Raw genomic sequence first — 26,432 nt, 5'->3', positions numbered from 1 at the left:
AAAATGTAAACATATTATAAACCTCAATAAAAAGCCCCTTTAATTACATTCCTTCCCTCTCTGCTACCCGTAAGTCTAGAGTTATCTACTGTTTTCTATACATAGATTTGTTGTTATATTTATTTTCACAAAAGTGGCACATATTATGCATAGTATTTTGTATATCCCTTAAAAATATTTATATCTTGGCTGTCTTTCTACTTCTTTCTTTTGGATTGCTATATTACATGCTAGACCTCCATTTGTAAAGACCACAACAACAACAAAATGAAAAGCAAATGCCATTTACCTCTATTACAAAGAAAATGCAGTATCATAAAATGTAAAAGTAACCAACACTTGATGAGCTCTTACTATTTGCCAGGCATTCTTCTAACCATATTAATTTGCTAACTCCTTGTAACAACCTGATGATGTAGATATGGTTTGATCCTCCTTTTGCAGAGAAGTTAACTGAGGCACAGACAAAATGTGTCCTGTTACGTTTTGGTAACAGGTCAATGGATTGTCAGTGGCAGAAACGGGCTCCAAGACCAGCCTCAGCTCCAACTTGTTCAACTCCATCTTGTTATGAGGACCTTGTGGTCAATGGTATGAGATCATAGAGATTTTTCAAGAGAAGTCAACCTGAAATTTTGTGTGAAATTTTCCAGATTTTAAGGTTGGCTTTAAAAAATAGCTTTATTGAGATGTAATTTAAATGCTGCAAATGTACCATTTGAATCATTTTTAATACATTGACAGTGTTGCACAGGCAGCACCTCTATATAGGTCTAAAATTATTTCATCAGTCCCAAAGGAGACATGGTTTCCATAAAGCAGTCACTTTCCATCCTTCTCTCTCCTGTCTAACCAGATCCTGGAAGCCGCTCATCTGCTTTGTTTCTATGGATTTACCTGTTTTGGATATTTCACATAAATGAAATCATGCAATATGTGACTTTTTGTGTCTGGCTTCTTTTTGCATGTTTTTGAGGTTTATCTGTATTGTAGCATTTATCAGTATCTCATTCCTTTTAATGGGTGAATAATACTCTATTGTGTGGCTATACCGCATTTTATTTAGGCATTCTGCAGTTGGTGGACACCTGGTTGCTTCCACCTTTTGGCTTTGTGAAAAATGCCCTTATGAACGTTGGTGTACAGGTATCTCTTTGAGTCCCTGCTTTCAGTTCTTTGAGTGAACATCTAGAAGTGGAATTGCTGGATCATATTGTAATCCTTCGTTTAACCTTTTAAAGGACTGTCAAACTGTTTTCCACAGGGGCTGCACCATTTTACTTTCCCATCAACAATATACGTTGATTCCTCCACATCCTCACCAACACTTGTCATTTGCTGTTTTGTTTGTTTTTATTTCCTTACTGGCTATCCTAGAGGGTGTGGTGTGATATCTCATTGTAACTTTCGTTTGTATTTATCTTACGACAAAAGATGTTGAGCATCTTTTCATGTGCTTATTGGTCGTTTGTATTATCTTGTGCGGAGAAATGTCTATTGAGAACTTTTTGAATTGTGAAAATTGGATTATTTGTCCTTTTTAGTTTTAGATGTAAGAGTTCTTTATACATTCTACATACAAGTCCCTTATCAGGTAAAGGATTTGCAAAAATTTTCTCCATTCTCTGGGTTCTTTTCAGTTCCTTCAAGGTGTCCTTTGAAGCACAAACGTTTCATGATTTCAGTGAAGTCCGGTTTATCTATTTGGCCTTGTTTTGTAAGAAATCCTTAGTAAGTTGGATTGCAGCCTTCTAACCATCCACTTGTGACTGCAGCTGCGCTGCCCCTTTCCCCAGAAACCGATGGGGAAAGTGTTCTGTGAAAACACCTGTTCTCTGGAGTGAAGACAAGAAGCTCTGGAAAGCGGCAAAGTCGAGTCTCACCAGTGGTGGTTTTGTTCTGGTTTACCTTTTCTGCTCCTGGGGTTCCTTCACTTTGAGCAGTTGGGTGGAGAAGAGGATGCAATAGAAAGCGGAGAGCAGGATCAAGGTCTATGTGTCCTGCAGATATCATGCTGGTCAGAAGCATAAAACTGGTTAAAATAAAAGGTTGAAACTTTGCCTTAAGTCATAGATGGTGCCATTTAAAATCAAAGTTGCCATGAGAATGAAGTAATTGTGTCTTTCTGGGAAAAAGGGTTTAGGGACCATGATATCTAGAGAGTCATTTGGGTTCAGGTCTCTCCCTTTGTATAAGAAAATATTTGTGTGGGTTGGGGATTGAAGATAGGGACCTGTATTCATTTGCAGCCATTCATTCACATGTTAGTGAAATGTAGTTAAATCTGCATGCTATCTCTCTCTACCAAGGAAAAGAAGGTTTTATGTTAGAGGTGGAAAGGTTCCACAAAGGACCTTTGTGGAACAGTCTGTCTTTGGGGAAGCAGTTCAAACCCAGATGGGTTCCTGAATCCATGTACACAAAGGGTGTGGCAGTTAGGGGAGTTGTGTTTGCTGGATCTATGTCTTTGCTTAGGGCTGGAACTTTGCTGCAGAGAAAGGGAGAAAAGAGCTGTGTTGTTCCTTCCTTCTTGTACTATTACACTTTCAGTTAGTCCTAGAGCTCAGCCCTAAGGCATTTTGCTGACCAGCTTGGGGACCTGGCCACCATATATCTTACAGTTTGTGAGGAGGTGGTTTCCATGTTCCAAATGACACTCTTATGTTGGGAATGCAAACTGTTAATCCATGGGAGACTAAACATATATTTCATTGCCACCATGATTTCAGGACATATACTACCCCTAACCTTGGTCCAGGAGGTCCAGTATAGACTTAGAGGTGTATGAGATCCTGTGAGCTTAGTGTGAGAGATCAGGAAAGATTTTGTTAAGGAAACAGAACGTGAGGGGGGGATGTGACTGTAGGATTTTAGCCAAAGGAGGGTAGTTTTATAGATGGTGTGATCCATGTGAACAAAGACTTGAGAGCTGGGATGTGGAGGGGGAGCATACTCAGTACTATGATTTGGTCATTTTGGCCAGACTGTAGGGTACCTGCAAGAGGGAACGCTGTAGATGTGGCGGAGCTGGGCCTGGGGCCAACTGTGAAGGACCTGAAGTGCTATGAAAGGAGTGGTTATGAGTTGAGGGATCGGTGCTGAGCCCCTGAAAGTGTTGAAGCAAAGACTGACATAACTGACGCCGTGCTTTACCCTGCAAGAATGATGACAGTATAGCATGGCTAGAGTAGAATTGGGGCTTTCTATGTGACAGACGAGGTGCTAGCAATAGTAGCTGTAGAGTAGGGTGTGGTGTATGTGTGCTCAGTCATGTCTGACTCTTTGCGACCCTATGGATTGCAGCCGCCAGGTTCCTCTGTCCTTGGAATTTTCTAGGCAAGAATACTGGAGTGGGTTGCCATTTCCTTTTTCAGGATCCAACTCATGTCCTTAGCATTGGCAGGCAGATTCTTTACCTTTGTGCCATCTGGGAAGCCTGTAGGGTAGGGTACTTTTGTACTGATAACTTTCTTAATACTCCTCATAAAGTACTCTTGTTTTACATCATTTTATAAATGAGGAAACAGGCCAAGAGAAGTTCAACTCTTCCCAGAGTTATACAGTAAATAAGTGGTAGAGCGGGGATTCAGCTTGGGCGTATTGGCTGTAGAACACATCCTCTTAACTGCTGAGCCCAAAAGATGGTGATAGTTCACCATCTTCAGTGAAAGCTGATTGGTACAAAGGTGACATAGGGAATTATTTTTAACAGTGTGTTTAATCTTTGCATTTTATTGCATCTGAGGCAGTGTACTAGAACTATGACTATACAGTCAGCCTCTTTTTATAGCTAAACATTAGTCCAATTTTTCCATTCCATTTCTATAACTTAATCCTTTTCCTCTATTTTTAAAAGAACTCTTTAACCTTAAGGCTCTAAATAAAGATTTTAAATGAAATTTGTGAATCATTTAAAATTACAGGCTAGTATCAAATTCCTAGAAACATTTGGGTGTTATTCAGTTCAAAGTTATGTGTTAATACCTTCTCTATTGTTAAATTTTCTCTCTTTCAAAGCAGTTTTTACTATTATTGATGAATGATTCTTTGGGAGAACTTGTACGAGCTACACACGTATGATTAAGAAAACAGACCAAAAATTTAAAGCTTTGCACTTTTGGGCAAATGACATAGTTTATAGAATGACTACACATACAGGTTAAGTCTTTTATATATAATTTTGAGTTATTTTTGGCTGTGCTGAGCTTTTGTTGCTGCGGGCAGGCTTTCTCTAGTTGTGACGAGCTGGGGCTACTCCCTTGTTGTGGAGCATGGGCTGTAGGGCACATGGGCTTCGGCAGTTGTGGCTCGAGAGCATGGGTTCTGTAATTGTGGGGCGTAGGCTTAGATGTTCTGTAGCATGTGGGGTCTTCACAGACCAGGGATGGAGCCAGTGTCACCTGCGTTGTGAGGCAGATTTCCAATCACTAGACCACTGGAGAAGCCAAGGTTACGTCTTTAAAAAGATAATTACCTTCGTCTTTAAGTCTCCCCTTTTTCAACTGTCTTTATTATTCCTAATTTTGCACTTGATTTTCAGCAGTTCCAGCCACTGAGCTGATGAATTCAATTTTTTCCACTGTTCTCTCCCTTCTGGAATACTCATGTATCCATAACAGGCCAGAAGGTATTTCATTAGAGGGAGCACAGTTAAGGAGAGGCCTGGCCTGGACATACCCCTTATGCAGAAGAGAGCCCTGGCTCTGTCTGGAGAAGAAAAAAGGAAAGAGAGAGAGGTGGTCAGAGAAGGGAGAAAGGCTGTAAACAAAGGCACAGCCAATTTTAGTAGGAAAGAAACCCACGGCAACACATTCCTAATTCAGTAGTTCCGAGTTTCTTGTTACTCAAATGATTGCAGTCCTTTGGGGTTGATGATGGAGAATCTCTGTTATCAACCCTGTAATTTGCACACATAAATATACTGTAGTTGCTAGTTTTCAGGTTTATTAAAATGTTGTATTGGGACTAGTGGTTCTTTCCAAACAAAAAGACTGGTCATGTGGGGTCTTGCATCTTAGAAAAGTTGTAGACAGTTTCAGCCATTTTACGTTAAACTGGATTTAAAGATTGTTCTGTTGTCTTGTTTTGCATTTAGTGATGCCTTTGGCCTTTGAACAAAGCATTTTACAAGTGAATCTGCTGTGCAGAGAATCGTTTTTGTAAAGAGAGACCTTGTTACCCTTGGCACCTACTGGGAACATCCCTAAATTTGGATGGTGAAGTAAGGCCACCTTTTAAATACATCCCTGGAAGGGATGAAATGCTCAAAACTTGGCAGCATTTCACTTCTGACGGCCTAGTTCTTAAGCCACATACAGTCTAATTGGTGGTGACAGCTTTTTCCATAAGAGCATTTTGATGAATTAAAAAAATTTCTCCTACTTCTCATGTCCTCAGTGAAATTACTGTGTTGTGTTCAACCCGGTGCCTGACAGAGCGCCTGATACGTGGTAGGTAAGCAGAACCTGTTTGATGAGTTGAATCTTCATTACTCAAACCTTATAAAACCTATCATTTATCTGTGCAGATACTGAAGATCTTCAGAACTGTAAGATAGCATCAGAAGTATACTCGTAGGAGAACTGATTGATAGCACACAAGGAACACTGTTATATGGAAATAATAATAAATGAATTAAATTGTACTGCTTATGGTTTTACATATTTTTTCTGGGTGCAGAAGAGGGGTGTTTAGGTAAGAAGTCATCAGGTCATCCTTATTATCAAACCAAGTTTTTGAATTTCTGTTGTAATCTTGGTTATAGGGAGTGTTTTTGATATAAGAACACTTTTTAAATGTTGCCTAAATTTGAGTTTCAGAACACTGTACTTTTCTCAGCTAGCACTTTTGGCTGTTGTTGGTTACTCATTCAAACTATTGGGAAACCCAAACCAACTCTGGATATCAGACACTGCGTGTTCTAGAAGGAGTTAGGACTTTTCATGGGTGAAGAGGATCTGGTAAAAGGCACTGGCTGCAGGGAAAGAGAGATGGCCAGAAATTGCCTGTCATTCTCTTGGTGCTCACATCTTCAACTTGGTAATGCAATTCTCAGATAAGAATTTATCTGAATTGCTCAATGTGATATAAGATACCTGTTTATAGTGTTTGTTTTGTCTTTTTTTGTGCTTTCCATGTATCTTTTCATGCAGTGCTCAGAAGAAACCTGGCTTTATCTCTGTTTTACAGGTTAGGAAACTGATGGTCCAAGTCAGTTAGGCGACTGGCTTACATTACATAGTTTGTAAGTGAAGAGCCACTATATGAACTCAGAAAAAATTCATAGGGACTGGCTCCAGAGCCCTCCCTCATATTCCTCATCTGTAAACAGTAATACAACTCCTGCCTTACACAGTTGTGAATATTAATAGAGATAATGCAAAAAGGTACCTCCAACAATGCTTGGCACCTAGTAGGTACCCAATAATTGATAGCTGCTATTAGTAACCATTTCTCTTAATAACTATCATAATGCTAAGAGGATATTTAGTATTTTTTTATTTTAAGCCCTGTTGTGTTTTCTTTATTAAACCAGTAAAAAAGAGGGCGAGGTATGAAACTGGAATAAGGAAAGAAGTTGAAGTATTACAAATTGCCATATTGACCCTCATTATCTTGAAGTCATATTAGTGAATCTTGAAGTATTTTCACATGTAAAAAGGGGGAAAGCGAGCAGTATCTTGAAGCAGGGCTGTCCTTCACTCTTCCCCTTATTTTTATTTTCATCCTGTACTCTCAGAGATCAGAAGGGCTGAACTCAATATGCAAACTCTCTTTGGAACCTACATACCTGGGTGGCCCTAAGCTTTTCTTTTTAATGGCATCTCCAAATGCCATAAAATTCCAATTTTTGTTTTTCTTAAATGTAGAATATTGCAAAATACGAAATAATCCATAAATTGTGTGCTTTAGTCGCATAAAATCATTAAGTTAGGTGTTTTTTTAAATGTATTTCTGTAATTCTACAGATTTTTCAGTGATTTGGATGAATGAAAAATTGAAGGTCTACATTGGTGACATAAAGATTGAGGGCCTTTGTTACAAGTTAGGTACTGAACTACTAAGGAAATTATGTTTTACCGACGCATTTTTTCTCACTGATCCTCTTCTGTTGGAAGTTAAAACTTTAGAAATGATTTTTTATCCTACCAATCATTTCTACTATTTTTGGTTATTCTTTTTTTTTTTTTTTCCCTGCTTCTTAGATAAGGACAGGAAGCATCCATAACTTCACTTTTGGGAACTTTTGTTTGCATGTCATCCAGGGAAAAATTTAGACTTATTTCTAAACATTTAAAAAATAAATTCATATACATATGTAATTAAAAAATTTTTTTCCACTAAAGCCCTTAAATTTTGAACTTAAAATAAGGACTTTCCACAGGAGCCCTGGGTTAAGTTTAGGATGCAATAACGTTTCATTATTTTTTACTCTTCTTTAAATATCTTTATATTTCTGAGGGTTGGACTTTGTTTCTTTTGCAGATAAGTTGGCCACCTCTGTAACATCAGATGTTCCAGATTAAGAAAAAAAACATGAATAATAATTTTAAAAAATGAATAAGCCTGCTTTTTCCCCCATCTAAAGAAAGCCTCTCTAAGTAAGCAGCTATGACACGCATGCCTCAGGAGTGCGGATATTACTGCTATGTGAAACATGCTGATTAAAATCATTGTTTCTGTCTCAGGCTGCAGATTTTTCACATCAGTTTGAAGGAACATAATGCTAAGAACACTTAATTAAAAGCGCTTGATGTGGTCTGCTACTGTTTCAAGTACTTAAGGTGCTTTAGTTCATTAAGTAGCCCTTTATTTTACCGTCTTTACCCATCACTTGAGCAAAAGCTTTACGCGCAATGTGTGTATTGCGGAAGGGTGCTAAGTTTTGTGGGCCAGTGCTTGAGTGAACAATATCTAACAGAAAACAGTATTTTCTAGGAATGCTGTACTTTCACCTAAGCCCTAGCTTCTCGCCCTGCCCAGGCTAAGAAATTATAAAGAGGGAGGGAGAGACCAACAGCTTGAATTAAAACTAATTAGACTTGGGGGTGGTGAGGAGGGGATGGGGGTGGTAGTGAATGAATCACTTCCAGGAGCATTGGAAAGGGAAATATAGAAATTTGGAGTCGTGTCTCTAAAACATGTAAACGGATTCGCCTCGGTCTCTCTCTCCTCCACTGCATCTTAAACTGGTTTCATGGTCTCCTCTTTGCTGAACGAGCTCAAGTAACCCGGGAGCACGCGCTGATCTCCCGTGGTGGGCTTCGGGCCGACACCTGGGACAGCACCTGGGCTGCATTTTCTCGCCTGCCAATGGTTTCCTCCGCGCTAGGCGTCCGCTCAGCGGCGGCTTCCCATTCATGCTTTTGACAGCCGCGCGGCCGCTCGCGAGCTGAGAGCGAAGAGCTCCTTGAACCCGCCCCCGTTCTCCGGATCGGACCCGGGCGGGAAGGCCCGACAGCTACGCCGCCCGCTGGTGTCCCGGGGCGGCCGGCCGGCTGGTTCCTCCATAGGTGGCTGCGTTTCCGACTTCGCCCTGGCTCCACTCCGGGGGCTTGACGTGCAAACTTCGCCCGAGCGAGCTGAGAGGGAGGGACCGGCAAGGGGGAGGAGGCGGCGGGAGGCGCCTCCGCTTAAGGGAGCCGGCCGGGCGCCGCCGCTCGGACGGACGCGCGGACGGAAGGAAGGAGCGGGGCCGCCGGGCCCGGCCCAGGGATGCGAGCGGCCTCAGGGTGGGCAGCCTCGGGGCCGGGGGTGCGTCTTGGGCCTCCCCGCCGTGGGCCGCCGCGACGAGGCGCGGGGCTGAGGTGGGGGCAGCTCTGGGCGCCGGCCTCCGCGCCGGGTCTCCGCGGCGGAGGCTAGCTGGGGACCCTACGCCGCGGTGGCGGCCCGCCGGCTCTCGTCCCCTCCCCCGAGGGGCACTGGAGTCGAAAGCGAAAGCGAGCCCGCGCCGCGGACTTTGCGCCCAAGGCGGGGGATGGGGGTGGTTGGAGGAGGAGAGCTGGGGGTCTGGGCGGCCGGGGTCGCTGTCAGCGCGCCCCACCCGGCCCGCGGGCCGCGCACGCCGCCGGAACTCCCCGGCGCCTCCTTAAAAGCAGCCCCCGCGCGACTCTTTTCCCCCTTTTTTTGTTACATTGTAGGAGCGGAAAGAATGTCGGAGCGGGCCGCGGATGACGTCAGGGGGGAGCCGCGCCGAGCGGCGGCGGCGGCGGCGGGCGGAGCAGCGGCCGCGGCCGCCCGGCAGCAGCAGCAGCAGCCTCCGCAGCCCCAGCGGCAGCCGCCGCCGCCGCGGCGCCTACGGCCGGAGGACGGTGGCCCTGGCGCCGCCTCCACCTCGGCCGCCGCCGCAATGGCGACCGTCGGGGAACGCCGGCCCCTGCCGAGTCCCGAAGCGATGCTGGGACAGTCGTGGAATCTGTGGGTCGAAGCTTCCAAACTTCCTGGGAAGGACGGTGAGTGTGCACGCCCTCCTCTTCCCCGCGCAGCCCCCATTCCCCCATCCTCAGACCCGTCTCCCCTCCCCCGTCCCGTGGCCCGCCCCCTCGGGGGTCAGAGATGCTATCGGCCGGGTTGGGGAACGCGGAGGTGCCCGCACCTACTCCGTGCGTGCGTGAGCGTGAGTCACACTCTCCGCAACTGACCTGCCTCTCCCCTCCTCCTCTGTGTATCTCCTAGGGACGGAATTGGACGAAAGTTTCAAGGAGTTTGGGAAAAACCGCGAAGTCATGGGGCTCTGTCGCGAAGGTGAGTCCAGCCCTCTGATGGAGTTTGTACAAGTCCAGGGAAAGTATCCTGGCCGGCTGGCCAGGGCGGTAGCTTGAGCCCACCTGAACCACTCCGCTCCTCCCACGCGAGGATGCTGTCTGATAAAGAAGAAAGGGGAGGATGGAGCGTTTGGAAAATGCGGTTTCCGGGGGCTTCGTATATCCGGGAGCATCCGGAGCCCTTCAGTGGAGGCCTGGCTGGGTGCAGTTTAAGCGCATTGCTCAGTGATGCACGTTGGGACCAGTAGTGAGTTTAACCCAAATCTCTTCAGGTCTGACCCCTTATGGAGAAACGCGAGGAATGGAGGGAGGAATTCAGCTTCCAAAAGCGTCTCCACGAACGGCTTAGGGGGTCTGGAAAGGACACCTTGCCACCTGTAATTGTCTGCCAGCAATAAAAATGAATTTTAAAAAAGACAGCACTTTACCTGTACAGCCTATTTCCATAGGATTTATGTTACAAAGGTTCATCAAAATGATCATCACAACCAAGGAGCTGTTGATCGGATTTTTTTTCTTTTTTGTATTTTTATGAAAGTGTCAAAATCAGCGGGGGTGGGGGGGGGTGTCACAGAATTTTATCTGGTGAAAAAAGCTTTTGGTGCGCTTAGGTAGTGAAATCAGAGTCTAATTATTGGTCAGTTTTTAATAAAAACTGGTAGAAGGAAATAACTGTAACTAAACGTGGATCTCTAAATGAAAGATACCTAGGAACTGTCAGACTTTTACTTCAGATTTTCTTTTTCTTTAAATAGTCCCCTTTGCTGTCTCTAAGGCCTGTGTCGGTCCTGGGCACATGGTGGTCAGAGTCTAAAGGAGGTCTAAAGGTCTAAAGGAGTCCAGTCATCTCTAGACTGAGTTCAAGCTGTTCTTTCAATAGTAGTATGGACAAGGACTTGAGTGAGGTTTGGTATCCAAAATATTGAGTTTATATTCCCAGCAGAACTTTATTTCTCAGTGTGGCCATTTATTTTGGCATTGTTATTGTCAAGGGCCCAAGAATAGGTACAGCTTTGGCAAGTGAAACATTTTGAAGTCCAGAGTTGGCCCATTGTTACTCTGTCTCCACACTTGTTTTTAGTGCCTGTCTTGTCTTCATGTTCACAGTGTTGGTTTTTTTGAACTAGCTTTTTGTTGGCCTCTTGGCACTAGGAGGAAGAGTAATATCAGTGGCAACTTTCTGAGAGTTTCCAATTGTAACAGATTAGAGAGCAAATTAGTTGATTTTGCAAAGGAGAATTGCTGTTTGAGAGCAAAGGAAAGACAGGGAAAGCACAGGACTTGCTGGCGATGTTGCAATAGGAAAAATCAGTTGTTAGTCCGGTTTTAGTGTTGAATTGGCAGCCTGCCTGGGCTTAAAAAATTTAAAATCACTAGGTGGTAACTCTCCTTGGAAGCAGTTGGAGTAGAGCTTTAGAGGACCTGACCTGCTCCTGTTCTTAGTTTTTCTTCTCTGGGTGTGGATATATTTCCCATAAAGAGTTTCTAAATCTGTGTGAAAACAGAGTGCTAATTATTGGTAATTCCCCTATAGAGGTTGAATAAGTTTGTTTGTATTTCATTGCACTACTTGGTCTGGATCGAGACCCAACCTAATGTAGTTGTCTGGACCCACTTTTTGCTGTATTTATTATTTTCCCTTTGGGCATAGTCATTAGTGTATTTTACCAAAAAAGATCTAGGACCTCTTAATTCCTGTCTTGAGGCACAAAGGGATCATAAATTTGGTTCTCTGTGCTTCTGACCTATCAAATTATTAGTGGCTGTTAGCGATATCATTTTTTCCCCTAAGCTTCTCTAACCATTCAGAAGATGCTAAAGCAGCCAGGATGGCTGAATTTCTGCCTCCCAGTTTTAAGTAGAGACTGAAATTTCTAATTCAGTCAGTTTTTGATTCATATGTGACTTTGTGGATTTTCTGGGATAAGTATAAGGATGTCCAGCACTTTAGACAGTGGGCCTTTGTTTTTCTAACAAATAGTTCATGTCAGGCTGTTTAAGCATGAAAATACCTTTTAAAATTATCAGACACTTATCCTTTGTCTTTGATTGAGATTATCTCCTACCAAGGAAAAAGTGTTTTGGAGTTAAATTCTTACTAATTCTTCTTGTCAACAAAGTTAAATTGAAAAGAAATATGTAGATAAATTGATACTATGAATGAAGCACTAAGTCAGAAACTCCTTGTCTTGGAAGATATTTAGGAATATTGACCAGACTTTTTGAATTCTCCAGTTTATGATTGTGCACCTAAGAGTTAGAAACCAAGGTTTGAAGTTGGTAAAGGTTGCATTTTACCTTTCAGAATCTAAATTCCTCTTTGTCAAAGGAGATGATAATACCTACTTCCCATGGAGGTTGTAAGGGTTGAAATTAAATTAGATAATGGAAAATGACTCTATACATACTACTTCTTTTCAACCCTTTCAACTGCTGATAATCTTAGGCCTGATCTCCTAATTTGGTGTTTATCTAGGTCAGAAATTTTTAACCTGGGGCTTGAATTGGCTTCAGGAGGTTATGGTTGTCCTGAAATTGTATGCAAAATAGTATGTTATGTCCACTTATGAGGGCAGGTGTCCCCAGCTTTTCTTGGGTTCTCAAGGATTGTTCACTTATCTTTACCTTCAAAATTTCTGAGTTAGAATATCTTTTTTTTTCTTTTCCTCTCTTTTTGCTCTTGTACTTTATTTTGTCTAATTCCTTCATGATAAGACTGCCCAAGAGTTAATGCTGTGGGAGAGATTGGAACCTTTGACTTAGGTGGAACTGAGATTATCTGTGGTTTAGCAACTATATCATCCCCCTGTTTTCCTTTTAGCACAGTTAGATAAATGTTAGGATAAAATATCCGTTATCTTTCAGAGATCAGCCTGTTTTTCATTTATATCATCAAATTTTTATTGCTTTGCTTGTTTTGTTCTGTAATATGTAATTTTATGGCACAGTTGGTTTTACTGGGAAAAGATGGATAATACATTTTTAACTTTCAAAAGACTAAACGCAGAAAATTACCTTTTTCTTAAAGGTGATTTTTGAAATTGTATAAATAACATTAATTATGTTTAGATGGAATTAATTGGTATGAGTAACTGATTAAGGTTTTCATATTGGTACCTAAGCTTGGTACCTAAGTCCTTAAGTGTAAAAACATGACATGCCTTCACTTGACAGCAAATCACAAATAAAACATTGTAGGAGTCGACAGTGAAAATAGGATGTTTTCTTTGGAAAGTCATTCCTAACTTTTCTTAAGCCCTCCTCTTGTGCACTATCAAAGTGCCCCATATTTTTCCTTTGTCTAAACTCTCTTCCTATCACCATATGAAGATGTGTGTTATGTGATGGCTTTTATTAGAGTGCAGGCTGCTAGAGGACAGGGTTGTTATTGACCAAGAAATATTTAGCTCTTGCACATTGCTTGTGTTCAGTGAAGATTTGCCCCCAAAATAAATGAACTGGGCTACTAGGAAGATTGAAGAGTTCAAGTGACCAACTTTCCATTGTGTTGTGACTCAAAAACAGGTACCTATTCTGTGGGGGGATGTGCTTTCTGGCCAGGGACTGTTGCTGAGCATTTCCTGTGTCTCTGACTTGAGTTTAGCAGTTTTCCAGAAAGAGTGCAGGCAAGACACCACCTTTTTTATCACTGATATTTAGGCGAGTGAGTAGGAGGGTGACCTCGAGTGATATCCACAGTTGATGACAGGTGACCTCCCTGTCAAAATAACAGGGACCTAATTGAGCCTAGGTCAAGATGGAAGAGAGGTTGGTTGACACCTGTAGGGAGCTAGGTACCAAAGGAAAAAGAGAAACTAGGAAGGTAGATAGTCTTAATCAACACAGATTGAGTCAACGTACCACCTTTTCTTTCCTGGGGGTAAAAATTGTTCATAGTCAGCTAACTGAAAACAAACAGGTATTGGTGGGAAGGGCTATTAAAATAACTGTATTATAGACATAAAGCCTCTCTGAAATAAAGAGCATCTCTATTTTTCTCTAGGATTTCTCTTAATGTCCGCCCCCTGCCCTGCCCCAACTTTTCTGATGCACAATTTCAAATACACAGAAGTAAAGATAGTATTTTAATGAGCCTCCTGATGTCTTTCCCACAGCTCATGAGTCCCTGCCCAATCTTGTTTCATCTCTGCCACACTCCCCACACTGAAACATGTCTCAGACACCATATTTTTTTTTGGTTTTCTTTTTAATGCTTGCATGGACTTCAGCTTGTCTCCTGGCAAAATGGGGCCTCCCTGCACTCCGTGTCTTCTTTTGAGGCAAAGCACGCTTCCATGAGCCTGTAAGGGTTCTGCAGGCAGCAGGGCTTGCAGTCTGCTGACACCTTAAGTAAAGACCCAGAGTAAGCCTCAGACAGGAATCAGTGTGATCTGGGTTCACTGCTTCCAAATTGCACTCACACACATTCAAGGAGGGCGGATGATGGCGTTGGAACGCCCACACTTGACGCTCTGTGAATGAGCACTGTGGCTCCAGGAGGCAGTGTCCTTGCTCACAGTTCCTGCTTGTAACTCTCTGCCTATGAAGTCTGCACTAACCCAGGAGTGAGAGGGCCTGGGTAGACCTAGAGACACTCCTAAAGAAGCAGTCTTTCCCCTGACCTGAGCATGGCTCCTTAGCTACATCACTGCAGATCGCGGCCTAGCTAAGAATGCTTTTTTTTTTCTTTTTTCTTTTTAAAGAAGTTTTGTTACTTATATTTATTTTTGCTCTGCTGGTCTTCGTTGCTGTGCAGGCTTTTCTCGAGTTGTGTCGAGTGGAGGCTACTCTAGTTGCAGTAATGTGGGCTCCTCGGTACGACGCTATCTCCTGCTGTGGAGCATGGGCTCTAAGGCATGCAGGTGTCAGTAGTTGCAGCTCCCGGGCTCTAGAGTGCAGGCTCAATAAATGTGGCACACAGGCTTGGGTGCTCCGTGGCATGTGGGATCTTCCTGGATCAGGGAACCTGTGTCTCCTGCACTGGCACGTGAATTCTTTATTACTGAGCCACAAGGGAAGCCTCTGAGAATGCTTTTTATATTGTTGAGTGCTTGACATAAAACCTGTAAAAAGGAGATGTTTAGTTCCTGATTTGTGGGAAAATGTGAAATTCAGATGTCGGAGTCCATGAGTACAGTTTCACTGGAACATAGCCACAGCCGTTCATGCACTTAATTTTTTTCTGTGCAGCTTTTTTCTCTATGCAGTGACCTGTGGAGTTGAGGAGGTGTGACTGAGGCCATATAGCTCACCAAGGCCAAAATTAACCATCTGGCTCTTTACAGAAAAAGTTTGCCATCCTTGTTCTAATGGGTTTCTTGGTTAATGAAGGGAAACCTTTTCTGCAGAGTGTGATTCCATTACTCCTTGAACATTCTGTTTTGAGGGGGAGAATCTTAAAAGTAGTAAAAAAAAAAAAAAAAAAAGGCAAAAACACCATTCACTCAAAAGTTATTTCAACATAGAAGAAATATGTTGAGCCAGAAAGAGAGATACATGTGAAGGTGTAAGGTTTTGTGTAAGAAGGTTCCTATTTTTGTCACTTTTGTCACTCTCTGCCACTTTTCTAGGGCATAAACCTGTGTCTGGGCAATGCAAATATAGGACATCAACAGAGCTGTTACTGTCTCAGCTTTACAGAGCTTTAGGTGTGAGGATGGGGCCTGGCTTCTGTTAAGCTCCTGGATTGTATATACATCCTTGGGAGAAGGAATCTGGAACTTTCATGGGATTTTCAAAAAGGGACCTGGCACAGATTCTTGACAATTTCTGCCCTTGAGTTGACTTTGGGAAGCTGAAGCCCCTTGAGAAGCCTTGGAACTTGGCTTATAAGGCAGATTCACCAGGAAACACATCTACATTTTGATTAATGAGGAGGGCATCCCACATCCTTCCATCTCACAGCTTTGATTTTGTGCTTGCTGAGAAGTGTTACACCTGGCACAGTCCATGTTGAGTTCCTCAACCCAGAAGACTTCACAGTAAAGGAAACCATGCATGTTTCCTATATAGGATGCGGCCTCCACGCTGAATGTACTCCTTTTAAAGTTTTGATTAGTTCTTGTGAACTCTGATCTCAGGAGGGAAGCATAGGAAATTTATGCCTCATTATTGAGTATGACCTATTTGTTATGTGGTCAGGTGTTTCCCTTATAACAGCATGTTGCTTCCTCCTATCCACATCTGACAATGTTCCTACATGTATGATGACAATTCAAGTTCAGTGAGAACTTTTACTCAGTGCCAGTACAGGTTTTACCTTATGTATTTTTCACATCTGTTCAGTGATGCAGGTATTACCATTATCCCCATTTCACAGATGAGGAAACTGAGGCCCAGGGAAGTGAAATACTTCACCAAGACCCCAAAACATGCAAGAGACCTTGGGACTCACATATGTCTAACTCCAAAGCTCACCTGCTTAACCCTCTGCTGTGTTGTTGGAAAGATCCCCTGGAGAAGGATATGGCAACCCACTCCAGTACTCTTGCCTGAAAAATTCCATGGACAGAGGAGCCTGGTAAGCTACAGCCCATGGAATCGCAAAGGGTTGCTGTGCTGAGCCCATTCCAGGATGTGCATCCACAGCACAGGCTGCTGTGACCTTTGTTTTCCTTATCTTTGGCTAGAAATACTGACTTTTATCTCAAAGGGGGAGACCTTTTTTTTTTTTTTTTTTGGTAAGTAAAGCTATCAAGAGCCCTTGCTTTGGTGTGTTTTACAGCACTCTCTATGTTGTGTTTAGCAGTTCTTTTTAAAAATCTTTTCTTTGAGGGGGAGGGAAAGTATGCACAGTTTGCATTAGAAATAATTGGATTTAAAAAAGATTAGGTAAAAGCTAAAGTTGTAGCAGATAGCATACACAATCATCTGGGATTTGTACCATTTTCTAAAAATCCTTTAAAAAAAGGAGAAGTGAAATTTTACTGTTTAGCATTTCAGTGCAAGATTGCTTTTAGTCACATTGATATTCACAGTTTATGATGGTATTTCTAATACATGTACCCATCTGATTATTAAAATATCTAAGAAGTTCTAAGAAGAAAAAGAAGCCCGTTAGTAGACTTAACAGTTGGAGTTACTATACTTTTGAGAGGAAGGCAGAGGATTACATTTATATTCATCGTGTACAGCAGGGATCATATAAATGAGCTGAAAAATGATTTTTGCATTTCAGGCATTCATAACATAAAACTAGATTAAATGTTCTTGTTCCTCTTTATAATAAAGACCTTGCTAACATGAAATACTTTTTCTCTTATATATAAACTTATGGCAGGGAGAAAGTAATAGTTCATTATCAATTAGATTCGTAATCTTAAACATACAAAATATTCCCATCCCAGGTGATACTGATGTCTTCTATAGTCCTGAATTCCAGTAATGCAATTAGAAAAAAGGAATGCTTTTAACCAGTGGTCCCAGGCTTTTATGTATCAAACCAGAAAGTTTCTAAAATACATTGGGGCTCAAACAAAGGGTTGCTAGCATTTTAGAATATATAAAATTAGACATTTTAATATATATAATTCTTACCATCATGAAAGTGTGAGGGCTGTTGTTCTGGAATAAAGGACAGTTCTTTAAATTTGAAGAAAATTTAGGTTTAGGAAAAACTCATTGCATTTTCTTTCTTTTTCATGTTTCCTTGTGGACTTTTTGAAGATCACTGTGTATTTTGATATTTGATAATCACTGCTTTAAATTAGCTTCCCAAAGTGTCTGTCTTGTAGCCCTGCTTCTGTGTGCTGTTATTAGAAGGTGTTATGGAGAAAATAGGATTCCATGTGGTAAACTTGCAAATGGTAGCTTTAAATAGAGGCTATACTGAGAACTCCAGTCGAGAGTTAAACCAACCTGGGTTCAAATCTCAGCTCCACTAGAGGAGTCACTTGAGAAAAACTTACATAGCTTTGCTCAGCCTCAGTTGATTTACCTGTGAAATGGGAATTGTAGCAGCACTTCATAGTGACTGGGAAGATGAAATGATGTAATAGCGTTTCAGCCTTTTGTATGTTATCTGGCAGAGTAACTGTTCAATAAGCATTACTTGCTAGTGTTGTTATTTTTATCAATCATGAAAGCGCAGTGTTGGGAGCATGCCTCAAATCAAGTGGTTAGCCAGGACTCTCAGGAGAGCTGCAGGAAGCGAAATGCCAGGTTTTCATTTGCAGGCAGTCTGTAGGCATGAGAAGAAACCTCAGAGTGCTCAGGACAACAGCGTGAGCTTAGCAAGTGAACCCCAGCTCCCAGCTTTCATGAACGTGAGTGAAAATGAGAAGTGGACACTGACATTGCTTATTTCTGCTGTTAGTTGTCTCTTTTTGGACTTGTAGAGAGAAGCCCGGTGTGGGGTTTGACTTTGTTCTGTTGTATAAAACCGTGCTTCCTTCTTTCCTGGAAGCCCGTAGTTGCTGTCTCTTCTTGGAATGCTTTGCAGAGTTCTTTCTGCAAGAAAGGTGGGCAAGAAAGGTGAGTTACAGCCACCAGAATAAAGCCCTCCTAGGCTGGGAAATGGGTCAGAGATAACTGAGGCTGCTACTTTTAAGATTTTGTGTATGCTTAGTGGTAGTCATGGGGTTTTCTGTCTGATGAGGGAATTTTAAAATTGCCTTTTCAATGCTTGGAAATTTCCATTTAAATTTGAAGCAGTTCTCCATTTAAATGACCTTGTTCTCTTTGGAAACTGTATCTGCAGATACATTTTAATGGAGGAGGGGAGTATTATTGAAGTTAATACATATTCATTGTACAGATTTTACTAATAATTTTACTAATTTTTTTCCATACTAATGATAGTATGAAATATGAAAGCCATCATTCTCTGTAATCTCATTCTAGGCCAATTTTTAAATCTTCAGTTATAGGATTTGGACTTGGGACAATTCATACCTGATCAAGGACATCCGTGTAACTGCTTAGGGCCCTTGGTGACAGGCAGGGCTCCTCTTTGCCAGCCTAGTTGTCCCAATTCCTGTCAGAGTGGGCAGGCCTCAGGATATCTTGTCCAGCAGTGATTCCTGCCTTGAGACTCCTCTGGCTGTTTTGCCTTCGTTCATTTGCTTTATCCCTCAGACATTTGACAGGCACGTTCTCTGTGCTTCTTAATGGGGTTAGAGTCCAAGGGTATAGCTCGGTGGAGTGAAGGCACAGGTTAATTCTATCACCACTTGCTTAGCAAGTGGTGATAGAATTAACCTGCTAAGTGGTAGGTTCTCTCCTGGATATTGGGGTAGAGTGACACACATCAGAAACAGCCCCTAACCTTGAGTGAAGCGAGACCCAGTCAATACACAGATGTTTTACAAGGAGATTGAGTGCTGTAACATCAATAAAGTAGGCTAGTGAGTTGATGGCGGAGGAGAGGGTTCAGGCTAACATGATCAGGGACAGCTTCTCTGAGCTTTAACATTGGAGCTGAGGTGGGAATGGTAAGAAGCAAGTGAGCACTGAGTTATCTGGAAGGAGGAGCAAGAAAAAGCAGGCATGTGGCCTCTCTGAGATGAGCATGGAGCACAGTGGAGGGAAAAGAGGCTAACAAAGGCCAGAACACAGAGGCCAAGTTCAGAAATTTGAATTTATCTGAACTTGAGTGAGAGACTAATGGGGGGCGGGGCAGTAGCTTCATCCGGGTAGTGGGTGGATCTAGTTGGTTGGTGAGTGGATTGGGGGAAGGGTGTAGGGACCAGTCTACTAGGTGAGAGGTGATAGGGGCTTAGATCCTGGTGATGGTGCTGGCAAGGCAGAAAGGTTGTCCTCTTACGGACTCGTTTTGGAGGTGGAGTTGATGATTTAGTGAAGAATCAAAAGTGGGTGAGGGAGGGAAATGAAGATGGGGATCTGAGATGCGAGCAGCTGCGTAGTACCATCTAATGAGCTGAGGAATGGTGAAAAATGGGGAGACTCAGAGTCAGGAGCTGGTTTTGGCCACAATGTGTGAGGTCGTGGGCATCCGTGCAGCAGTTGAGTATACATCCCAGAGCTGGAGGAGCAGCCTGGGCTGAAGCCGCTGGGTGAATCTGTCATCATTGTGCAGAGGACAGGGAGAGCTGGGCGACAGGCGAGTTCTCTCGGGTTCGAGGGTCAGTAAAGTACGGAAGAAGGCCAGCGGCTCAGCCCTCAATAAGGGGATGTGAGGGTAAGGAGGAGTCAGCAGGAGTGGTGAGGAATCTCTAGTGAGGCTGGGAGGGAAGCCAGGTGAATGTGAAGTGTGTAGGCTTCCAGAGAAGAAACAGGTAAGTGAGGAGTGATGGCCTGGGTCCCCTGCTGTTGTGAAGTAAAGGCAGGCCAGGGAATTGATCTCTGGCTGGGGCAGTGTGGAGGTTAGTGCCCCTAATCAGGAGAGTCGGGGAGCCAGATGCCTTTTTGGAGTGGGGTTAGATGACCAGAGCTGGAGGAGTTGAGAGGGCAAGGGTGCGCAGGTCTTCAGATGGTTTTGCTTTAAAGAGAATGGAGGAATAAGTTAATAGCAGGATGGAGACATAGATAAAGGCAGAAAAGGGAAGGTTTGTTTTATTTTGTTTCATGTTATTTATTTTGGATAGTATTAGGGCACATTTGTCTGCCACTGGAAATTATCCAGGAGTGAACGATGATTGATGATGTGTGAAAAAAATGGATCATCATGAAGATAATACCTTAAGATGGGAAAAGGCAATGAACGGGATCACAGCCTAAGTGATTCAGTTCTGGGTCGAATCACAGACTTGTTCCTGTTGTAATGAGAGAAGGAGCATGTGGATCAATTGCAGGTAAGAATGTGGAAAGTTGGGAAGATAAGGTAGAGAACTCTTTCCTGCCATTTTATGGAGTAAAAGAGAAGAAGAGGGGTAGGAAGAAGAATTTTGTATGTCTTGTTCTCAAAGTATCTAGACTGGGCTGGTGGGGAAGTGTTAGCCCAGTAAACGGGCAGTTACATAACCTTTAGAAGCCTCTTTCTGTGGGCTTCCCAGGTGGTTCAGCGGTAAAGAATCCACCTTCCAATGCAGGAGACACAGGAGATACAGGTTCCATCCCTGGGTCAGGAACATCCCCTGGGGGGAAGAAATGGCAACTCAGTCCAGTATTCTTGCCAGGAAAATCCCATGGACAGAGGACCCTAGTGGGCTACAGTCCATAGGGTAACAAAGAGTTGGACACAACTGAATGGCTGAGCATTCATGTGCACACATACAACACACACACACTGCATTTAGAAGAAAAGAGCTTTGCACTTTGTCCAGAGGGTGAGCCTAGAAACAATGTCATGGTCATAGTATGGATGGTGAGTTGGCAGTGGCTGAAGTATAAGTTGGGGGCCATGGGCCCTATAGCATCCCTCCTTAACTTGAAATCCTCAAGGGTCTGCTGCTGCTGCTGCTAGGTCCCTTCAGTCGTGTCCAACTCTGTGCAACCCCATAGACGGCAGCCTACCAGGCTCCACCGTCCCTGGGATTCTCCAGGCAAGAACACTGGAGTGGGTTGCCATTTCCTTCTCCAGTGCATGAAAGTGAAAAGTGAAAGTGAAGTCGCTCAGTCGTGTCTGACTCTTAGCGACACCATGGACTGCAGCCCATCAGGCTCCTTTGTCCATGGGATTTTCCAGGCAAGAGTACTGAAGTGGGGTGCCATTGCCTTCTCCACCTCAAGGTTCTAGGTAGGAAATGAGATTTTAAAATGTAACTTTTAAATGTAAAGTGGATCATTTCTCCATCATGAAACTCTTCAGTGGTTTCTCTTTGTATTCATTCATTGAGTCAGTGTGTATTTGTTGAGCACCTACATTGAGCTAGGTATGGTTCTAATTTTCAGAAAAATAGTAAACATTGTATAACTGCCCTCACAGAGTTACTACTTTAGTGCAGGAGATAGACAATTTTTTTTAAAATGTGAAGCGTGTATATATATATATATATATATATATATATATATATATATATATGCTAGTTGGTGATGGGTGGTCTAGAGAAGGATTATGTTAGAGGTGAACAATTTAAAATAGGTTGGGGAAAAAAAATAGGGTGAGAAGGAGTTTTCTGAACAAGACTTTCAGGGTATGACGGCTTGAGTCACGTGAACATGGTGGATGAGCCTAGGGCAGAAGAGAAGGAACAGAGAATCCAAGGGCTGTGGTGGCAGAGGGTGCTGAAAGGCTGAAGAACAGCAGGGGGCAGGGTCGCTGGAGGAGTGTGAGCCGAGGGAGTGAGGCCACAGAAGTCAGCAGCTGAGGGCTTGGGAGGGAGTTGGGGAGGCAGATCACTCAAGGGCCTCATAGCACATTGAAAATCCAGACCCCTTCGCTTCCACCCACTGGCCCTGCTGGGTCTGGCCTCTGCCAGGCCGGCCAGTACCAACTTCTGCTATCCCCTGGGCCCTAGGTGCAGGGCCTCCTTCCAGTTCTTGCACCCTGGGCTCTTCCCAGCTTCTGAACCTTTGCATGGCCTCTTTCCTCTCCCTCAGCCCTCACCCCTTCCTTAAGTCAGGCATCATCATCATGAAGGAATCTTCTACGTCACTGTTGTTTTGTGACCCTTCTCAAAAACTACCTGTTAGTATCTTATATTGATACAAAGTAAGCCATCATTACTATGAAGATGAGTCATTACTGTTAGATTTGGGGTATGAATGCTGGGAAGAAGGAATTATGGCCAGTTTTTACATAAGTCTCGGCTAAATTTGCAAATTTGACCTTAAGGGGAAAAACAGTATAGAATAACCACTAATGATATTCTTCCGCCTCTGGTTGGTAGTGTTTGCTGCAATAACATTTCCTTCCCCTGTTGATTATAAAGTCTGATAGACCATTGTCCATCTTTATTCCCAGTATCCCAGCACCCACTTTTTGGTTGAGTAACAATATGCTGTGAAGAGAGAAATGGTTTTGGTTTTAGAATGACTGGTTGTGTATGAAGAAATGACAACGTGCCCGAATCCTCCTGTTACATCACTGGGGTTTTCTTTCCCAAGATAAACTCTGTGCTTTTTTCAGCCTCTGAATAGGAAATTTATTTTCTGCCTTCCCTTTATTCCTGTTTCTAGGCCTTTTTCTGTCTCTCTGAAGCACCACTGTACTGGGGACAGGCTCAGAGTTTACTGTAGACTTTGTGTGCTACACTTTCTATTCCTCTTATCTCACTAAGCCCATGTCTCATGAGCTTTTCATTGTTAACTGGCAGCTGCAGTGACTGTTCTTTTAAAAGATCTTGTGTTTGGTAGATGTTTTCCTAAAAGCTGGTGGCTGTTGCTGATAATAATCTGTGTTGTGTGAGTATATAATCTATCCATGAATCATAATCTTCTCATTGAACAGAATTATGGCAGGGTAACAAGTAAAACAACTGATTTTTTTTTTTTTTTTTAATCATCTAAAAACCAAACCCTCCAGATAGATTAGTAAAGTTGGTAAGCTCTAGTATTCATTAAGTGCTGGGTAAAGTTAGGAAATACTAGTATTTATCAAGATCTTATAGAAATTTCACAGAGATTCTTGTTTCTTTTCACTAGTAATTCTGAAATAAAAACAACTTCCGTAAAAATAAGAATTCGATAGATGGCGCTTAAAATTTAAGAAAATATGTTGAATCCTGATAGCAATGGGGTTTGCATACCAATTTAATTTGAATGGGATTTTTAGAAAGTGTTAAGAGAACTTGAAAAACTCTTGAAAATTTGAGTCACTAATTTTTATTCTCTCTCTCACCAGACAATGTCCTGCTTGACATTAAGTCGCTCAGTTGATTGGTCTGAACTCTTTCTCTTTCTCTTTCTCCCCATCTCTGTTTGTCTGGATGGTGGTACTTCCCCAAAAAGGGAAATAGGTTTCAACAACAAAACTTTGCGTCACTTATTTTTTTTTGCTCTGGTCGTATTGCATTACTGAGGCCTTGCCTCCGTGTGTGCACAGTTGGCACAAGGCAAATGGGAGTTGGCTCAAAGGCCAGCCAGCCTGCCCTTCTTGGCTGTGGAGCCTCTCACAGCATGCTGGCCTCTCTGCACACAGTGGGTTCATGCAGCCTGCTGTCGGTGAAGCGCCTGAAACGTCGTGGAGAGATGACTGAGAGGCATCCCATCCATCCATGGCGACTGGGAATTACTGGCTCAAGAGCGTCTGGCAGGAATCATTTGAAATGGTTATGACCTAAATTGAATGTAATTTAAGTTTCTTTTTTTTTTTTTCCTACAGAAAAAAATAGGTCTTAATGTATATTTCAATGGTTTTTGAGGAGTATGGGTCACATTGGAGAGGTCAGACTTCAGTGCCTCATTTTGGTAAAATTCAGCAGTCCCCTGTTCAGAGACAGCTTTTCCTTCCGTTTAAAAAGATAACAAGTTTTTCTTTTTACTCTCAAATCCCCAAGAAATGTTTAAATGCTGTCAGCTTTATGAAAAGGTAATTAAGGAGTGAGTGGGGAATATGTCTTGCAAGCAGTTGGTTTGGCATCATCACTCAGGTTCTTATTTGCCTGATGAAAATGTCTTCTAATAAGATCCCTGTGCGCGCAGCCCCTCCACAGCTTTCCCTGGAAGTCCTTGGCTGTAATTACGTCTGTTTGTGGGCACTGTCAAATGAAGAAAGGAGCCAGGGTAGAAGAATAGCCACTGAATCTTTATCAAACCCACAATTTAAAATTAGGGGTGGTTCTAACATGCCCCTGTTGCTTTAGAACCTTTGTGCCAACTTCTAAGGCTGCTTCTGTGGAGATATAGTAAAGGCTTGCTTGTAGATTTTGTTCAGTCTGGCTGTTGAGTGTCTTATGAGGCTCAGACAGTACAGTGGTGCTGTTGCAAAGAACTGTGAGGCGTTAAAGGGAAGCGGGGGTCTAGAGAGCTCGGGAATCAATGGAATGCATGGTGGAAGTTCTAACTTCTTGTTTCAACTGTTGATCTTCCTTATGAGCAACCTCTGCAAAAGGAAGGAATAGTTGTAACTGAGTTCTGACAAAGGTTTGGTGAGTGGTACCTGTGGATACTCATGTGTAGGATCAGTTTTTATTGGGTGTCTGGCCTTGATAGAAAGTCCCTGAAGATCAGAGAAGGCGCTCATGGACTTTCTCCTGCTGCTGAAAACAAGCCTCCTCCCTTGGCTGTGAGGCCAGTGACAGACCTGGTCAGGGTTCCTTCTTCCTTGAAGCCTTTTGCCTGTTCTTCAGAAAGAATATACATCGTTGCCTTTTTTTTTTTTTTGGCTTTGTTTCCAATGCTCTTGGCTGTATATCTTCAGTTTAGGTAGTGTCCTTTGTGAAAGTGTTAGTCGCTCAGTCATGTGCAACTCTTTGCAACCCCATGGACAATATGTAGCCTGCCAGGCTGCTCTGTCCATAGAATTCTCCTGGCAAGAATACTGGAGTGGGTTGCCATTCCCTTCTCCAGGAGATCTTCCTGACCCAGTAATCGAACCCAGGTCTGCCACATTGCAAGCAGACTCCTTACCATCTGAGCCACCAGAGAAGCCCTTTGTATATCCATACCTTCTTTGAAATGACCTCGTACCCCTTTAAGACTTACTTTAGGAAAATAATTCACATTATATCTTGCTTTCTTTTAATGTCTCTCATCTTACATCATGACATGGGTGCTGGATGTAAATAGTGACTGTGATAAGCCAATGTCAAGAAAGAAAAGTCTTGAGTGTAGAAGTGGAAATAGACACACGCAGAACTAATTTCTGGTCTTTGGAGTTAGAGGTTCTCAAACAGGGCTTATTTGAGCAGTGTACAGTCCTTGAACCCCTTCACAGGTTTGTGCAGAATATCGTCTATAGTTGTGTAAGTATGGTTTTCTAGAGACATGATATACATGTCAGCAGATGTTCAAAGATCTTCATGATCCAATAGTGTTCAGCATCACCAATGAAAGTACCTAAGCTTATTTTATAAGATCTTAGAATGTCTCCAGTATTATTTTCTTTGTAGTTAAAGCAGGTTTTGTGTTCTCCAGTTCCAATATTCAAGATACATAATTTTTTAAAATTTCCCATTCAGTCTCTAAATGTTTTGCTTAATCTTTTCACAGCAATATTGTTTTCTATTAATATAATTTTCCTTAGAAGCTTGTAGTGTTCTGGCTCCATTAAAGGTGAAAAGTCATAAGTGGGCCAGCCTGAGAAGATGGCCATGTGGAGCTGCATTATTTCAGATAGAAAGAGTGATGCAAATCCTGACTGAAGTCTTGTTCCTGAACCTGTTTATAAATCAAGGATAAGTGTGGGACAGACTTGAACATGAAGTGGCAGCCACAGTGATGTGTGTGAAATTCACACCTAATAGTGTTCATTATGACTTAGATGATGGGCTCTTGAGTAACTGACTTCACTGATTGCTCTTGCTGTCAGCATGAAGCTAAAGCTGTGATACGGCTGCTGAGTAAGGTTCTGTTTGCCTGGGGCCAGCCCAGCGCACCGTCCCCCCCCCCTCCGCTCCTCCCTCCAGATTCTGTGCACACTGCCGCCTATGCCCAGACACCCTCGCCTCTCCTTGTTCCTTGTCTCTCCTAACCCTCTTCCCCAATAGAAGGAAAACTGACCTTCATCTCTCAGGTTCAAGCTTCAGCATCAGGTCTTCCAGGCAAACTTCCTGGACCCCTGGGCTGGCTTTATGTCTGCCGTGTGCTTTTTGGGTTCATTCACAAGGACATCTCCCCATGTCATTGCATATAATTCTGCCTGGGTTTCTTTAAACTAGTGCATAGTAT

At 42.8% G+C, this 26,432-nt stretch overlaps 1 protein-coding gene across 19 annotated transcripts in view; it reads left to right on the top strand.

The window, feature by feature from the left end:
* The window catches only part of ATXN7 (ataxin 7), a 133,899-nt gene that overhangs the window by 33,334 nt on the left and 74,133 nt on the right, over positions 1 to 26,432 (top strand). For 7 of the 19 annotated variants that reach the window (XM_055558642.1, XM_055558636.1, XM_055558630.1 and 4 more), the window contains 3 exons: positions 7,486 to 8,732; positions 9,141 to 9,452; positions 9,676 to 9,744. In XM_055558642.1, the coding sequence (XP_055414617.1) occupies positions 9,152 to 9,452; positions 9,676 to 9,744 (370 nt within the window). In that variant the 5' untranslated portion in view covers positions 7,486 to 8,732; positions 9,141 to 9,151. Of the gene's footprint in view, positions 1 to 6,184; positions 7,050 to 7,485; positions 8,755 to 9,140; positions 9,453 to 9,675; positions 9,745 to 26,432 lie in introns of those variants that run through there. The other 12 variants (XM_055558641.1, XM_055558640.1, XM_055558647.1 and 9 more) reach the window with 11 other exon arrangements.

Source organism: Bubalus kerabau, chromosome 20, assembly GCF_029407905.1.
Source record: "Bubalus kerabau isolate K-KA32 ecotype Philippines breed swamp buffalo chromosome 20, PCC_UOA_SB_1v2, whole genome shotgun sequence".
NCBI lineage: Eukaryota > Metazoa > Chordata > Mammalia > Artiodactyla > Bovidae > Bubalus > Bubalus kerabau.
This window is presented reverse-complemented; position numbering and strand designations above follow the sequence as displayed.